The sequence below is a fragment of the Trachypithecus francoisi genome, unplaced genomic scaffold, assembly GCF_009764315.1.
Source record: "Trachypithecus francoisi isolate TF-2019V2 unplaced genomic scaffold, Tfra_2.0 Contig01436, whole genome shotgun sequence".
NCBI classification, from domain to species: domain Eukaryota; kingdom Metazoa; phylum Chordata; class Mammalia; order Primates; family Cercopithecidae; genus Trachypithecus; species Trachypithecus francoisi.
The window spans coordinates 2,921,030-2,939,125 of NW_022681430.1; the positions used below are offsets into that span (position 1 = coordinate 2,921,030).

General features: G+C 40.9%; 1 protein-coding gene across 2 annotated transcripts in view; it reads left to right on the forward strand.

Moving 5' to 3' along the window:
- LOC117091955 (1-phosphatidylinositol 4,5-bisphosphate phosphodiesterase epsilon-1) overlaps window positions 1-18,096 on the forward strand; it is a 245,213-nt gene that overhangs the window by 151,221 nt on the left and 75,896 nt on the right. For both annotated transcript variants that reach the window (XM_033225009.1, XM_033224999.1), the window contains 3 exons: window positions 1,795-2,053; window positions 3,646-3,851; window positions 13,701-14,376. In XM_033225009.1, the coding sequence (XP_033080900.1) occupies window positions 1,795-2,053; window positions 3,646-3,851; window positions 13,701-14,376 (1,141 nt within the window). The remainder of the gene's footprint in view (window positions 1-1,794; window positions 2,054-3,645; window positions 3,852-13,700; window positions 14,377-18,096) is intronic.

Here is an 18,096-nt window from a genome sequence, read left to right on the forward strand (position 1 = left end):
TGTCTTTGGATGTCTTATATATTACACAGTGATTTTGCAATCCAGTTAATCTAAATCAAAATGTTAATATCTCATTCAATATATATCTTCTTCCGTTCTCTGTGTTTCACAACACAACCAGTCTCAGAGACTTGTAGTAGTAGGGAAGATATAATTTGTCTTTTTTTCTTACTTTTCCCTGCAACTGTATGTCTGCAGAAAGAAAGTGGACAGGAGAGGAGAGGGGAAAGGATGGGGATAGAGGGAGCACAGAGTCTTACTTGATGGGCAGTTGTGCTGGCCTTGGTGCCCTCACAGAGACCAATGGAGGGTGCTTTTAGGTTTTCTTACTAGTTACTCTCTCTAATTTTTTCCACCTCCCCACTGCACCATTACCTAGCAAAATGCAGTGTACCCTCTGGTCAACCTCTTATTCCTCACCGCCCCCCCAGGTCCTGTCCTCACAGGCCCTTTCTGCTAGGGTCTCATCTTTTGGCAGGCAGACCCTTCAAGACAGCTCAAGCCCCACCTCTTTGCACAGTATCCCCTCCTGACTCACAGGAAATAGCACATTGCCCTCCCAACTCTGCAAGCACAGGACATATCTACTGGAAGCTTTTCCCTCCCTTTGCCATCAGGCAGCTCCAGCTAGCCTCAAATCTTTAGGCAAGAGTCATGCACCAGTTCTTGTGATCCACAGACTGCCCAGGACACAGGTCAGTGTCCCCATGGAATTCACTTGTGTGTCCTCTTACAGAAAGGTGAGCCCTCCCACAATTGCCCCCAGAGAAATATTCCCAAGCTATCTGCTCAGATCCACTTTCTCTGCATGGGCCAAAGGAGAGTGGGAGACCTCTCTGGGCAAAGCAGTTCAGGTAACACCTTGTGAGGGCCTCTCTTTAGAAGATGTGGTGCACTGTCACCTGTGGGTCTCAGCAGGAGTTTCAGAATAGGGAAAGTCCCACTTAACATCCTGTTATGCAAATAATACTTTACAACAAGGTCCCCAAAAATGGGCTGGTGGCTTCATGTCAAAGCTTGATTCAGTAAAAATCAATTCTACAGAAGAGGTGAAAACAATAGGCTTCATGTTGATCACTAGGACTGGATTAATCCAAGAGTAATATTTAAAAGATCAAGAGGACCAGATGGGCCAGGTTTCCCTAGGCAGTCCTCCTCCACCAGTATCTGTACAAACCATATTACCCTCTACTTTCCCTCTTTGGCCATAGCTGCCAGAAAAACTCAAACCTACATTCAGTGCCCAGCTTCTATAACTAACATGTCCCATATCCCTATTTGTGTTTGTATCTGTCCTATTTAATTTTTAGTTTCAATTTACAAAAGTATTATTCATATTATCTGGGAAAGTAGGTGGGGATAGGAACCCTACATAAATATTAACAAGTAAAGAACACTTGAGGCAGGGTTCAGTGGCCTGTAATCCCAGCACTTTGAGAAGCTGAGGCACTTCGGTAGCCTGAGGTCAGGAGTTCGAGACCAGCCTGGCCAACATGGCAAAACCCCATCTCTACTAAAAACACAAAAATTAGCCGGGCATGGTGGTGCATGCCTGTAATCCCAGCTACTAGGGAGGCAGAGGCAGGAGAATTGCTTGAACCCAGGAGGCAGAGGTTGCAGTGAGCCGAGATCGTGCCACTGCACTCCAGCCTGGGCTGACAGAGTGAGACTCCGCCAAAAAAAAAAAAAAAAAAACACTTGGTAAAGAGAATGAATTTGTATGGAATTTAGGCTCCTTGCTGTAAACTAGATTATTTCTTCTTCAGTCTAAAAAACATCATTTACTCGCAATAGGTCAAGAAAAGTTTTAAAAATGTGGCAGTTTATGGACCAGTCTGATATTGAGACCATGAGGAGCCTGAAGGATGCTATGGCCCAGCATGAGTCCTCTTGTGAGTACAGAAAGGTGGTGACACGTGCCCTGCACATCCCTGGCTGTAAGGTGGTTCCGTTCTGTGGAGTGTTTCTGAAGGAGCTCTGTGAAGTGCTTGACGGCGCCTCTGGCCTCATGAAGATATGCCCGCGGTACAATTCCCAAGAAGAAACTTTAGAGGTAAGGCCTTTCACAATCATCCTGGCCTGAAGAACCACTGTTGCTGGCTGTCTCATCAAGCCTTGTCTGTGCTCACCAAAGAAATGATCACTGATTGAACACAAGGTTAAAATAATTGTTATATTGTTTCTGGGTAGCACATAGATCCTTGGAAGTTCTGTGGAAAAGAATGTCAACTAGCACTGTGTGGGACATAGTATTGTGAAATTAGTTTTAATGTATTAGGTGTAATGTGTAAGTACAAGTCAAAAAGGGCGTTGTTTTCTGGTGGTTTTTAAAGATTGACAAGTTTTTCTTATTGGGTGGGAATGTCTGGATGCAGGAGATAAAGAAAGTCCAATGAGAGTATTAAGTTTTCCACATCAGTGGAAGAAAAAACTGCTTTCTTTTCATCCTTTGTGGGAAGATGCTGGGGAGCCTGAAGATACACGTAGAGACAAGTTCCAGGCTCCTGATCCCCAGAGCCTGGTTTTTCCCAGTCCATTGCCTCCTGTTCCTGATTCCCAGAGCAGAAGGGATAGTGTGAGCTTTGACCCAAGGCATTGGGCGTTGGAGAGAAGGGGAATTGAAAAACTGGAGGGAAAAGATAAGGAAACGTCTCTCTAAGGTGTTTAAAAATGAAAGAAGTGACTAAAATGGAAAGACGTTTATGGAGATTTTGAGAAGTCCCTTACCTGGGACCAAACCCAAATCTACGATTATTCCTGCCATGATGACAGAACGTACCACTGACGTTTCTCACACACGCACACGCACACACACACACAGTCATGTACATGCCTTCTCCATGGAGTGGGAAGACTGTCTTCAACCTTCAGCCTCTTCCGTGTCACCTGGGAGCAAAGGCATCACCTGATATCAGGAAGACTTAAGAACCCCTGACAGGTACAGGCAACACCACCGCATCTCTCGGGGTTATGAGCTAGGATAAAAGGGCAAGAAATGGAGGAGAAAGCTTAAAGGAAGCCTCCCAGGCCACACCCCTCCAGCTTCCTCACGTCTTAAGAAGAGGGAACTCCACATCTCTTATTCCAGACACAGCTCTCACCTCTGATGGGAGAAGCTTCCTGATCAACCGTACAAATAATAAGAGCTTAAAGAGCTTAAAAACTAGGAAGAAGCAAGAAGCCACTGTGTTATTATACAACACATGAGCAATAAAGCAAAACATCACCTCTTCTCAGTGTTTTGCTTGGGCCCAGTCATTTTATCTGGTTCCGTAGAATAGCATACTTTACTCATGGTTTTTCTCAGTTCTCACTATAAGGATAAAATAACCATGCCCTTCCTCTGCAAACTGGCTAGTCTTCTCCTTAGGGAGCCCTGAAATAATATTGTTTTTTGTGTTTTAAATTTGAAGCGGAGTGTCGATTCCTAGAGGGATTAAAGTTGTCTCAGTGGAAACAAGGGTGAATTTTGATATTTCATGTGGTGAAATGAAAAAATGTTTTTCCTGGAGGCTCTTGTTTTCTTTCCCATAAAATAGGCACAAATGCCATTATTTATTATGTTATGATTTCTTTTCCCTAGCCAAGTAGGTTATCCAGGCATATTAAGTTGCAATAGCAAATTCTCGATATATTTTTCTGTAGTTTGTAGCAGATTACAGTGGACAAGATAATTTCTTACAACGAGTGGGACAAAATGGCTTAAAGAACTCGGAGAAAGAGTCCACTGTCAACAGCATCTTTCAGGTCATCCGGAGCTGCAGTCGAAGTCTGGAGACAGATGAGGAGGACAGCCCCAGTGAAGGGAACAGCTCCAGGAAAAGTTCCTTGAAGGATAAAAGCCGATGGCAGTAAGTTTTACACGTTAAAAGTGGGGAATGCTCATGTCTTCTTTTTTCCTGTTGATGAGTTCTTTCCTACTTCAGCTTAGTTTCAGATGGACACCTCATCAAAACCTGCCACTTTTATCATTAAGCCACACTTCTTTATCTTCAAACTTTACCAATTCTAAATTCAAATTTACTTCTCTCATTTTGCTGCTTTGTTCTAAAATTACTGCTCACAATTTAACTTCTTACCATCTATTACCCCTTTAAAAAAAAAAAGAAAAGATAAGAAAAGAAAACAAGCAAGCAAACCTAGAGCTATCCTGCCATGTCTAATAATTCAACACATTAAATTTCAGGAGGAGAGCTGTGATCTTTTATTTCCTAGTTTTTGTAACAGTGGTTTTTTTAATTCTTGGGTGGGGTACTAGGGTGGGTATTAAGATATTTTTAAATCAAATCTACTGACTTAGTTAGGTCTGGGTGATATCTAGAAATCAGTATTTTTACCTCTCCCAACCTCTGGGTGATTCTAAGTCGAGGGTTAATGATCTCACTTTGAGAAACACTGTTCTGTAAGTTCTGGGAAAATTAACCCGACACACACAAGGCATCTGCAGGTTTTTTTAATTGTTCAGTAATTCCAGTTGTTCAGAGATTATTTCAAAGATTTTTCACTTAACAGGTTGCTAACATTAGTGGCAATCTATATATAGAGAGAAGACCATCTACAAATAAGCACATCTGCACAGAAAGCCTCTCAGAGCCATTTAAGTTCTTAATCTCTCTCTCTCTCTCTCTCAGCATCTATGTATATATCTATTTCTTCCAACAAAAGATTTTGTAGATGCTTTTAAGAATAAATATGAATAATTGAGGATATTAAAGAAAAGAAAAATAAGAATAGGAGAAAATAAAACATACAAAAATGTATGCTATATAGTCTATAGAGTGACTACATTTTGTTCTGAGGTTCCTAGCAGTCACAGGAAAGAAGAAATCATAACTCTTTATAAGTTTCACAATATTTGTAAGAAAAATTAAACAGATGTTTGGGAGAAAAATGCCTTTTCCTTGTACTGTATCTGGCTGAAATTCCTTCCTGAATTCCTACTATTAAGACTAGGATACATCAGATAGGAATAGATAAAATAATGAATTTCGTATGGCTCTTTTGACAATAACCTTCCTCTGAGGCTGTGTGTGTGTTTGTGCATGTGTGTATGTCATTTGACCTTTCTAAAATACCTTCAGGACTGCCACTTCTACTGAGTGTCAGACCCCTAGACTATCCTTTCCTTTCCCTTGGAGTTCCTTCAGGTGGTAACTTTCTTGCATCATTTTCACCTGTTATGAAATTGTTGTCTCTAATTTTCTCCACAGTCTCTTGTCTTCTTCCTAATCATTTTATCTTCTACATCCTAAGAACATTTCTCTTCCACTGCCCATTTTCCAAACTCTGCTGCGAGCACTCTTAGAAGGGGAGAAAAACATAAAAATGCAAATATTTCTTTTATAAAACCTGTGAAGTCATATTGAAATCCTCACTTTGAAACTTGTGTACTTAAGTGCCAGTGATAGCTTCCTTACCTCAAGTGACTGCTACTCTGAAAGGAACCTCAGCACACAAGATAGGTGGTAGGACTGTTTAATGGAATTCACCAAAACCAGATCAGCAAGCACTATTTCTGTGGCCATTTGCTGGGACTTGAGAATCCATTCCTGATTGAGAGCCCCATGTTAAAATGTCCAGTGCAGGGTTATGTCTGCCAAAGACGTGCAGATTGAAAAGCCCATAGGAGCTGTGCTTTGTTGATCTGACTGAAACAGAGACTCCACAAACAGCAACCTCTAGCCCCTGTTCACTTGGCAACCACCAGCCCTGAGAAAACTACAGCAAAGAAAGAAGGGACAATCTCATGGTCCTTTGGTTTACCCCACCTACAGGGTGCTCTTATAATTCTTCGCAAACCTCACAGCTACTCCTGCCAGAAAACCACTAGAAACACTCATAGAAATCTCAAAAACTAATTATAAAAAGTTTAAGATTTCTTTTTGCTGGGCCCAGTGGCGTAGGCCTGTAATTGCACCCCTTTGGGAGGCCAAGGCAGGTAGATCACTTGAGTCCAGGAATTAAAGAGCAGCCTGGGCAATATGGTGAAACCCTGTCTCTACAACAACAACAAAAAAACAAACTTCAAGATCTCAGCAGGAAGGAAATTGAGCTGAAAAAAATCTTGGGATGTCAATGGGGTCTTCAAGTAGGCTTGTCTAACTTCTTTACAGATGAAGAAGTTGTGCCTAGCGAGCTGAAGTCACTTATCTGACTAATAAACAGTAGAGCTGGGTCATGAGCCTGACCATTTGTTCAGTCACAGGGGAGGATCCTTTGTCTTGCAAAGTTTAAGGCATTTCTTTTGATTGTAGAGGGGCTAACCTCAGCCTCTTTTTATGTCTAACTCCTGAAGATTAGGAACATCTGAATTCTGAAAGCATTCCAATTACATTTCATATGAATTATAATGCTCATTAATAATTACTTTTTTGTTTACGAGCATAAAGAATAAATAAGCTATGCATTTGTATGTTTAAAAATGTATGAAGGCATGGAGACCTAAAAGTAGCATGCGGCACCATTGTTGGGAAATAGAAATGAGGAGTATGAAGGTGTGTAGAGAAGAGTATAGAGTCATATAGGAGCTGCAAGTTCTTATTGTCGTCATTTTCAATATTGTTGACCCTCTTTGGCATGCTGCACCTTAAGAAGGATTTGTACATTTGGAGAAATGAGATATAAGTAGATGATGACAGAAACCTACAATGGAGGCTGCTTGAGCTGATTAAGAACTCAAACCTTCCAGTCACATTGCCTGGGACTGAATTTTGACACCACCTCTTACTATTTCTGTCACCTAGGTAGGTAGCTGAATCTTACTAAGCCTCAGTTTTGTCATCTGTAAACCGGAAATGACAATACTACTTGATAGGGTTTTTGTGAGGATTATGTGAGAGATGCATATAAATTAAGCAAAATGCACGGCACACTATAAGTGCCAATATAAATGGTGGCTATCATGATTAATGTGTGCACCACACCCTTAAAATGCCAAGCTGAAGTTCTGAGGGTGATGTGGTTTGGCTGTGCCTCCAGCTGAAATCTCATCTTGAATTGTAATCCCTATAATCCCCACGTGTCAAGGGAGAGACCAGGTGGAGGTAATTGAATCATGGGTGCGGTTTCTCCCATGTGTTCTCAGGATAGTGAATTCTCAGGGGATCTGATGGTTTTATAAGTGTGTGGTTGTTCCTCCTGCATTCATTCTCCTTCCTGCCACCTTGTGAAGAAGGTGCCTTGCTTTCCCTTCACCGTCCATCATGATTGTAAGTTTCCTGAGGCCTCCACATCCATGCTGAACTGTGAGTTAATTAGACCTCTTTCCTTCGTAAATTACCCAGTCTCGGGCAGTTCTTTTTAACAGTGTGAAAATGGACTAATACAGGGGGCTCCAGCACTTAGGTGTGGACACCCTAGGCAGCAGTCAACATTTCAGAAGAACCCTCAGTCATCCTCCTCTCCCTTACTGCAAAGAGGTATTTTCTGTGTCCTTCTATCGCAATAGCCTCATTAGAGACGTGCCTGGACGATAATCCAACCCCACAGGGACAGGAAAAAAAGAAAGCTAAGCAGAATATCTGAGAAAAGATAATAGTTACCAGGATTAACCACACACACACAAGTATGCATGTGGATGTCCCAAATCATAAAATGATAGGAAATCAGTTATTCTCCACAGGGAAAGATGCAGGCAGGCCTCAGCCTTACCAACGCCCAACTCACAACATCCTTTATCTGTACCAGCTGCCTCAGCCCAGCCCAGACTTTCATATAGTCTCACTCCCCGGCTTTGCTGGGGATACCTGGGATTCTGTATTTCTCTCTCTTTCTACTTCTCTGGCCAACACCTCAGACCTATCTTGCATCTGTGATTTGTAACAAAGGCCATTTTCCCACTACCTGCACAACTTTCACCTTAGGCTTGTTTCTCACTTAAATCCCAACTTCAAACTTGGACACTATTATTACAGAGAATCTCCATTTGTATGGATGGGTTTGTTCTATAATACTAACTTAGTAAACTCAAGCCAGACAACAATATTAGCAATATTTAAGATGCTAATGTTTATTGAGAGCCTATGTTTAAGCCAACACTGCCCTAAATTCTTTCCATATATTAAATTATTTAATCTTCATGACAGCTCCATTTTACTCTCATAGGTAGCAGGGCCAGGATTTCAATTCAGGCAGACTGGTTCCAAAACCCACAAACTACTTAGATATAATAAGAGAATGCTTATAGTCAAGGAAGGTGCTAGGTTAATTAAAAGCAAGAATTTTCCAGAAGAGAGCATAAAAAACACTAGATTTTATTAGAGAGAACAGCTGTAGCAAGATCCTTTGGAAAGGACATAGATTTACTTCTATCTTAAAAAATTAAATTTAGGCTTGTTTATCACGTGGTGGTTCATGTTCAAGGGATTATGTTAAATTTGCAGGAGGCAAACGAACCCTTACAAAGAAAATATTTAACCAGGTTAACAAATACCTGTCGATCACCCAGTGTAAAATTTTCATCAGGGAAATTAGACAAGTGTTTATCTGTCTGTGGTTTCTAACTGAAGAATACCATGGAAGCTTTTTAGGAGTAGGATAAAAACCTTTCTTCTATTTTTACTCCTTGGTCCTCTCCTTAAGGCATACAATCTGAGTTTGACAAGGTATTTTCTTTGCTGGTAAACCACATCTTTGATCTTCGGTTAACATTATTTAGTTCCTAAATAAGTCTTAACATTCCACCTTATCCCTCCTTCTTGTAAACTCACAGGAAATTATCTTCTAAGAGAATCAGACACAAAATTGCGTAACATTCACTATATCATCTAAGAGACGAAAGCTACTAGTTTCCTGCTTGAAATGAACTTATTTCATTACAAACAATTGTCAATTTTATTTTGAGCATTAGTCCCTGGAAGATTGCTTTTTAATGGAATTATTACCATCTGGCATTAGTTCTTTTTTGCATTCTAAAATAAAAACTGACTCCAAGAAAGACAGCGTCCCCTCTCTCCCATCTTACATCATCTCTGAGCAGCAGAAACAGGCTCTAGAAAAGCCTTATAATTTTTCTTTCCAGACACTATTTTTTTATAATGCTTGTAGTAGTTCACTGGAACATGCTTGACTTAACTCAGAACTTAAATTACATGGAATAGGGAAAACATCATTTATCTTGTTAGATTAAAATCAGAAGTTCTATGTCCAAATTTACATGTTGTATTTTAATGGGTACTAACACTCACCAATTGAATCCTTTTTGCTCTTAAAACAACAACAAGAAGTAGGACATGGAGAATGTGGAAATGGTCCCAGAAGAAAGCCCCTTGGCCGGGCGAGGTGGCTCACCCCTACAATCCCAGCACTTTGGGAGGCCGAGGCAGGTGGATCACAAGGTCAGGAGTTCAAGACCAGCCTGGCCGAGATGGTGAAACCCCGTCTCTACTAAAAATACAAAAATTAGCTGGGTGTGGTGGCGGGTACCTGTAATCCCAGCTACTCGGTAGGCTGAGGCAGGAGAATCACTTGAACCCGGGAGGCGGAGGTTGCAGTGAGCTGAGATTATGCCACTGCACTCCAGCCTGGGCAACAGAGCAAGACTCCTTCTCCAAAAAAAAAAAATAAAGCCCCTCTAGAGGAACGGCTGGGCTGAGATAGCCTAGAGAAGAGGAAGTGAGAAAGGAAAAGTGCAAGGACTTGGTCTTCCTATATTTAATGAGTGTATTTTACCAAGACAGGTGCTGTGCTAAGTGCTTTCCAACTGGTATTTTATTTGATCTTCACCATTATTCTATGAGATGAGCATTGTCTTTTTGCCATCTAATAGTGAGGCTCAGAGAGGTTGAGTGTTTTGATGAGGTCACACAGCAAACAGGTGGTGATGTTTAATATTAAACCCAGGATGACTGCAGCAGGCATATATGAAGCCATTGTGTACAAGGACATAAGTATTGGTTTTCCAGTGTTACCGAGAGCAATTTCAGAGGGATGGAGCTAAATAAGACACAAATGATTTTTTTCTTATTTCACTTTTTATGAAGTGAATGAAGTAATATTAATTCATAATATGAAGTAACATTAGGAAAAGAGCAGAAAATATCATGTAACCCCAGATCTTGGTGGTGGTTGTTGTTGTTGTTTGTTTGTTTGTTTGTTTTTGGACAGAGTCTTGTTCCGTTGCCCAGGCTGGAATGCAGTGGCACAATGTCAGCTCACTGCTCACTACAAGCTCAGCCTCCTGGGTTCAAGCAATTCTTGTGCCTCAGCCTCCCAAGTAGCTGGGACTACAGGTGCGTGCCACCACGCCCAGCTCATTTTTGTGTTTTTAGTAGAGATGGGGTTTCACCACGTTGGCCAGGCTGGTCTTGAACTCCTGGCCTCAAGAGGGTCACCTGTTTTGGCCTCCCAAAGTGCTGGGATTACAGGTGTGAGTCACTGCCCCCGGCCCAGATCTTGGTTTCTAATACCATTCTTCAATAAAGGGAGGCAAGGTTTCTCCTAGAGTGGTTGATTCTAGGACTGGGGCAGAAAATATACAAGATGAGCCTGGAGAATCTTGTTGTAGTAAGGAAGTGCTCAAAAGAAACACAGTGATGGGAGCTGTGAAAGGAATGCAAGAGCCAACGGGAAGAGCTCCCAATGGCCACAACAATAAAATAAATAAAGTGGTATCACATTATCAATCACCCAAAGTTTTAATATTCATGAGATCATACCGATATAAGTAAATGATATGTGTAAATGATAAATAACAAATCGGGGAAAAGAGATCCATCTTCTGTGCAAAAGAATTTCCAATAACTTAGGTAGATTCTTCACCCTCAAGGAAGTGCAGCATAACTCCCCCCGCCTTAAGAGTGAGCTGGGCATGGTGACTTTTTTCCAAAGAGTAGAGTATGGAAATGAGTTAATAATAATAGTAGTAACTGTACAGTGGCACATGACACATAGGTCCTCAGCCAGGTGATCAGTGTCAGTATCACCAGAGAGAAGTCATGCGGGTAGTGGGTGCCCTCAATATGATGTGATAAGAATGACACTTTACCTCTATGGTCTTCCTTCCCCAAATCCATAACCTGCATCTACTTATGGGAAAAATATCAGCCAAGTCCTAATTGAGGGACCTTCCACAAAATACCTGAGCAGTACTCCTCCAAACTGTCAAGAGCACCTAAAACAAGGAGAGACTGTCATCGCCTAAGGAGACATGACAAGTAAATGTAATGGGAAATCCTGGAAGAGAAAAGGGACACTAGGTAAAAACTAAGAAAATCTGAATAAAATGTGGACCTTAATTAGTAATAATGTGTTAGGATTTGTTCATGAATTATGACACATATCCCAGACTAATGTAAGATATTAATAGGGAAATTTTTGTGTGAGGTATATGTTCTTTGGAATGTTCTATAAATCTAAAACTATCCTAAAATTAAAAGTTTATTGAAACAATGTATTTGAATAATTATCAAGTGACTGAGTATAACTAGCGCCCAGGGTTAGAACATTGCCAGCACCCCTAAACTACTTATTTCCCTTCCCAATTATTACCAGCTTCCCCCAGAGAAAACTATTATAAGTTTTACAATAACATCTTGTTTTTCTTTGTAGTTTTTCTACTAATATACATTCCTAAATAGTATAGTATAGTTTTACCTGGTTTTGTAATTGACATTTACATAAACGTATGTATTTATGTATCACAAATACATATCATATGCATTCTTGTGTGTCTTGCTTACAATTTGTGTTATTCCATGTAGTTAGCTATTGCTTATTCATTTTCATTGCTGTACAGAATGACATTGCATGAATACACCAAAATCTATGCATACATTTTATTGTTGCTGGACTTTTGGTTATTTCTTGTATGGGGCTCTGAAATGGATTTTCTTACCATCAGATTTGTGAGACACTAAAATTCAGTATTTCTGGTAGACTTTTTAAAAAAAGAATATCCACGTGTGGGGCAAGGAGGTAGAACCTGCTGTTTGAAAGCAAGAATGGTAATCTTGTTCAGGGACAACAATCTAAACTGAGGAGTGTCAACAAGCCCCATGATACTGTCGTTGCCTCATCAAAAGGCAGTAGGTGGCCCAAGTGTCTCCTGAGCATGAGAGCCTTCCTTCCTGGAGACGCATGGACCAGCCTGTGTACCAGCTCCTTCACAATTTTACTCACCACTTTGCTAGTGATGTCTGTGAACCAAACAGCAGAAACCTTGATCTTACTAACAACTTCCTATGCTTTGAAAAGAATGAGACCCTTGGGCAGGTTCCTACCAAGGTGGCCATGTAAAAAAAAAGCAATCCCTTGCCTTCACTGCTCCCTGATTCTCTTGGCTCAAATAATCCAGGTTCCTAACTCAGTGGAAGGAACGTGCTAAATTTTCCATGCAGACTAGCCTTTTCTGTGTACACCTACGCACACGCACAGAGAGTAGAAATCTAACGTTGAGTCCAGGAGAACTGTTTTGCTTATCTGGCCACCATGACCATATTTCCCAAGGAGTGTCCTTTTTAAATTTCATTTATTTATATTTTCTGAGACAGGGTCTTGCTCTATTGCCCAGGCTAGAGTGCAACGGTGCTATCACAGCTCACTACAGACTCCACCTCCCAGGCTCCAGCAATCCTCCCACCTCAGCCTCTTCAGTAGCTGGGACTACAGGCATGCCACCATACTTGGCCAATGTTTGTATTTTTTGTAGAGCTGTGATCTCACCACGTTACCCAACCTGGTCTCAAACTTCTGGGCTCAAGCAATCTGCCTACTTTCTTTCAAAGGAGTATCTTTGAACTAATTGTATTTTATTTTTAACATACAATTAATTATGAGAAGAAGAGGTACTTCTCAAGCCAGCCGGTTAAGTCTTGTTTTTACCTATTTTAGCCCCAGTATATTCAGATCATGACTTTTGTTTATGATTTAATTGAAGGCAAACAAGCCTAACAATGAAAATCCCAGGCTATGAAGTTAGACCAAAACCTTACCTTGGCTTGGTCTCTTCTGAGATGGGTTACCTTCAGCAAATTACTTTCCCTTTCTGAACCTTGGTTTCCTCATAGGTAGAAAAAGAATAATAAAACTTACCTTGCAAGTAGATTGGATTTAGTACGAAAAACGTAAAGTATTTAACACAGTTCCTGACACAAGAGGGAAAACTAATACATAATAAAGATTATTGTTGTTGAGAATAAAAATACAATAACTCATCTAGTAGTTGTTTTCTTATGCTTATGGTCAGATACCTTGCTAAAGATAAGAATACAGTTATAAAGAATATTAGAATACAGTTATAAAACGTTACTCGAAATTTTTTTTTTTTTTTGCTCTGTCACCCAGACTGGAGTGCAGTGGCGTGATCGCAGCTCACTGCAAGCTCCACCTCCCAGGTTCAAGCAATTCTCCTGCCTCAGCCTCTCAAGTAGCTGGGACTACAGGCATATGCCACCATGCCTGACTGATTTTTGTATTTTTAGTAGAGATAGAGTTTTACCATATTGGCCAGGCTGGTCTTGAACTACTGGCCTCAAGTGGTCCACTCTCCTCGCCCTCCCAAAGTGCTGGGATTGCAGGAATGAGCCACCACACCCGGCCTCGGTTATTAAAAGTTACTATGTGCTATTTAGTATTTTGTATTTCCTATGCTAATTTGAATTCATAGTGGGATGAAAAATGAAGTCTAGTGTCAGTGAAAATGGCTTTGGGTTGTTCTCACTTTTGATTATAGGACAAACCAAATTGCTGTTTCTTTCCTTCAGGTTTATAATTGGAGATTTGTTGGATTCAGACAATGATATCTTTGAGCAATCCAAAGAATACGACTCTCATGGTTCAGAGGACTCACAGAAGGCCTTTGACCATGGGACGGAGCTCATCCCGTGGTATGTGCTGTCCATCCAAGCCGATGTGCACCAGTTCCTGCTGCAGGGGGCCACGGTCATCCACTATGACCAGGACACACATCTCTCTGCCCGCTGCTTCCTCCAGCTTCAGCCTGACAATAGCACCTTGACCTGGGTAAAGCCCACAACTGCCTCCCCAGCTAGCACTAAAGCAAAACTTGGTGTACTTTATAACACAGCTGAGCCTGGAAAATTCCCACTGCTGGGCAATGCTGGATTAAGTGGCCTGACGGAAGGGGTCTTGGATCTTTTTGCAGTGAAGGCTGTATACATGGGCCACCCTGGCATTGATATACACACTGTGTGTGTTCAGAACAAACTGGGTAGCATGTTCCTGTCAGAGACTGGTGTGACACTGCTCTATGGGCTTCAGACCACGGACAATAGATTATTGCACTTCGTGGCACCAAAGCACACAGCTAAAATGCTCTTCAGCGGATTGTTGGAACTCACTAGAGCTGTGAGAAAGATGAGGAAATTCCCTGACCAAAGACAGCAGTGGCTGCGGAAACAGTACGTCAGCCTCTATCAGGTAAGGGGCGCAGCCATCCCTCTTTCCTCACTAGCGTAATACTCAAGAGCACACACTTGGTGACCAGACCACCAAGTTCCTGCTCCCAGCTCCGACAGTTACTACCTGTGGTGACCTTGGGCATTTTTTACTTAACCTCTTGGTACCCCAATCCCGTTTTCTATAAAATGAAAATAATAACACCTGCTCACAGGGTGGCTGTGAGAATTAATTGAGGTGGTGGCTCACGCCTGTAATCCCAGCACTTTGGGAGGCCGAGATGGGCAGATCACCCAAGGTCAGGAGTTCGAGACTGGCCTGGCCAACGTGGTGAAACCCCATCTCTACTAAAAATACAAAAATTAGCCGGGCATGGTGGCACATGCCTGTAATCCCAGCTACTCAGTAGGCTGAGGCAGGAGAATCGCTGGAACCCAGGAGGCAGAGGTTGCGGTGAGCCGAGATCGCACCACTGCACTCCAGCCTGGGTGGGTGATAGAGCAAGACTCTCTCAGAGAAAAAAAAAAAAGTTAGTATGTGTAAAGCCACAGTATAATTCATATGTATGAAGAATAGTGTCTGTACTCATAGGTGGTCTTATTTGTATTTTGTATGAAATACATTTTACTTAGATTTTATAGTAAGTGAAAAATGCTTATGTTAGCTGGTTTCTTTGCAGATGGGAGAATTACAATGACCCCGGCTACTGTTTTTATTTTATATTATATTTGTATATATTGTATTATATTACATAAAAATAGTCCCAGGGTCATTGTAGTTCTCCCATCTGCAAAGAAACCAGTTAATATAAGCATTTTCACTTACTCGAGTTTCAATGGAAAGCATTGTTATCCGAATACTTTTATTATTAGTTAGTGACTAGCTGATATGTTGAAAACTGTCCCTATCAAAATTAAAATCCTGGTTCATTTCCTAACATGCTGTGTGACTTTTGGAGAGTTATTTAACTTACTGCGTACTGCTGCCTAATTGTAGAGGTGAGGGGTTAATTTCTTTAAGGTTGAAAGAAATTTTCCCAAATGTGGGATAATTCTTATGTGGAGTTCTTTACTAGGTTTGTAGTGGCAGCAGCCCTTAGCGGGCAGTTTGTCACAGTCAGCTGCTTACATTGAGTGAGTTAGTCTTTCATTAACCCTATGTTATCAGGTACTCTAGCACTATAGTTTAGGGTGGCAACAGGGCTGGGCTGAATGAGATAGAAGAGACACAGGCATAACCAGAGTAGCATCCTTTGGGGAAAAGAGGGTACAGATTGTTTGGAAATTGAGTCTTAAACTCCACAAGCAGGTGACACTTGAAGTGTCATTCTCAAATGAGTTGTATCAAAGTATTCAGTTTTTCTTTGCTATGCTTTTCTATCTTCATGGCAAAAAGAAATATCTTTTGTATTGTCACAGAACAAATAGAACTACCACTTGAACAACTCAATGGCTGATTTCATGTACTTGTCACAGTTCAAATACATTTCTGACAATTAAAAACATTTGTTGCCCCAGGAAATTAGACAAGGCACATGTAATGCCCCTTCTTTCTTCTTTCCCTACACCCATGCCGTGATTATGAGTAGAGACCATATCCTGAGTGACTAACTTGATTAATTAATAAGCAGATAGGCCTATGTACACAATTATCCTAATGTTACACAGCACAAAGCCAGTTTTAGTTAACTCATCTAAAATGGAAAACAAAATATCTGACCGTGTGTAGTGGCTCACGCCTGTAATCACAGCACTTTGGGAGACTGAGGAGGTAGATCATCTGAGGTCAGGATTTCGAGACCAGCCTGGCCAACATGGCAAAATCCCACCTCTACTAAAAATACAAGAAATTAGTCACACACCTGTAATCCCAGCTACTAATGAGGCTGAGGCAGGAGAATTGCTTGAGCCCGGTAGGTGGAGGTTGCAGTGAGCCAAGATAATGCCACTGCACTCTAGCCTGGGTGACAGAGCAAGACTCTGTCTCAAAAAAAAAAAAAGAAAGAAAGAAAAAACAAAATACCTGCTTCCTGTTTACTCCACAGGGAGCTTTCAGTGCATTCAGCTGGGAAAGAAAAACAAAGTCTTCAGGAGCTATTGTGAATATCAATTTTTAATTACAATTATTCCTTGGCCTTCTAGAATCAGGAAAATTCATCAAACATGGACATAGATCAGTGTTTAAGCTTAATTACAATTCCTGTCACCAAGTCTGTGTGGTTTAGTTGTTCCATTTGTCTTCTTCTCAAGCTTATAGCATAGGTCACTGAATTAATACAGAAGAGGTACTTGGTTTCTCATTTACCCTAGCACTCTTCAGCTTTTACTGAAGGAGGTACCAGCTGAGACCATGAACAGCAGATTAAGAGGTAAGAGCTGCTGCTGGAACAGAGACAGAAGTGACCTAGAGAGACTCAGTCCTACCCAGCTGCAAACACAGCTCCACCCTCCCCTACTATCCCTGCACAGAACCAAGATGTTGCAGTATAGAGGCAAAACAGCTCATACTCCTCAACCACTTCTGAAATATAGGTGATGTTATTCCTTGACACTGCTCTCTCTACATGAGCCATTTACGAAGTCGGGCAACGTGCCTTAGAAACAGATACTCAAGATTTCTTTCCAAAGAAAAAAGTGGGAAAGACCAATGGACTGATCATTTTCTCATCATATAAACCAGTTCCCAAATTGACTCAGGGATCACCAAGAAGATGCTAACTTAGTACTCAGAGAACAAAAGATCAAATCTTTTGTTAATGTTTGATACCTGTATTGGTGATTTATAATACCTCTTAGAAAATTAAATTCTCTCAGATGCCCTAAAGTTAAAAAAACTATTTAAATTTATCTATAAGCTAAAGAAATGTGTGAAACACTGTTTGGGTTTTTCCAAACTTCTGTTAACAGCTCTATAAGGGGATTTTTTCATCCCTAGCTTGGGAAGTGCTTATATAGAAAATAATCTTTCTGACATTAGAATTTCCTTATGTGGTAAATGTAAGTGGAGTTACTTTCAAATACTACAAGTATTTGAGTACTACTGATGGAAGTAGTAACAAGAGATAACACAAAAGACAAGAAGAAGTAATAACATTTGTAGAGAAGCCTAGCAAAAATACAGGAAAATCCAAGAAAGTAAACTGTGCAGAGATGTTGATGTGATGTGGGGTGTAGAGGAAAGACCAATATCTTGAGCTTTGGCCCAAGGTTGTCATGGACAGAATTGATGGCCTATAATCCTGGGTATTTGGAAGGAGCTCTGGGAGGCTAAGAAAGTTAAATACGGGATTACCAGGTAAATATCTTTGGTTATAAGCATAAAACAGATTCTGACTATCTTTATGGGGGAAAAAAAAAGATTTATTTAAAGGATACAGGTTAGTTTAATGGTCTTTAAAATGTCACATGCAAAGATATGCCAAGAGGTAACAGTGCATGGATATTTTTTAAAGAATCTATTTTCTAATCTTCAACTTTCACATAAACTGTTTTCTCCACTGCACTCCAGCCTGGGCAAGAGTGCGAGATTCCATCTCAAAAAAAGAAAAAAAAAAAGAAAAAAAAAACAACAACAACAAAAAAACAAAAACACTGTTTTCTAAAATTGAATATGTGCCTTCACTTATGGTAGTCCATCTCCCACGTTAAAAAAAGAAGGTAGGCTGGGTGCGGTGGCTCAGAGCTGTAATCCCAGAACTTTGAGAGGCTGAAGCGAGTGGATCACTTGAGGCCAGGGATTCGA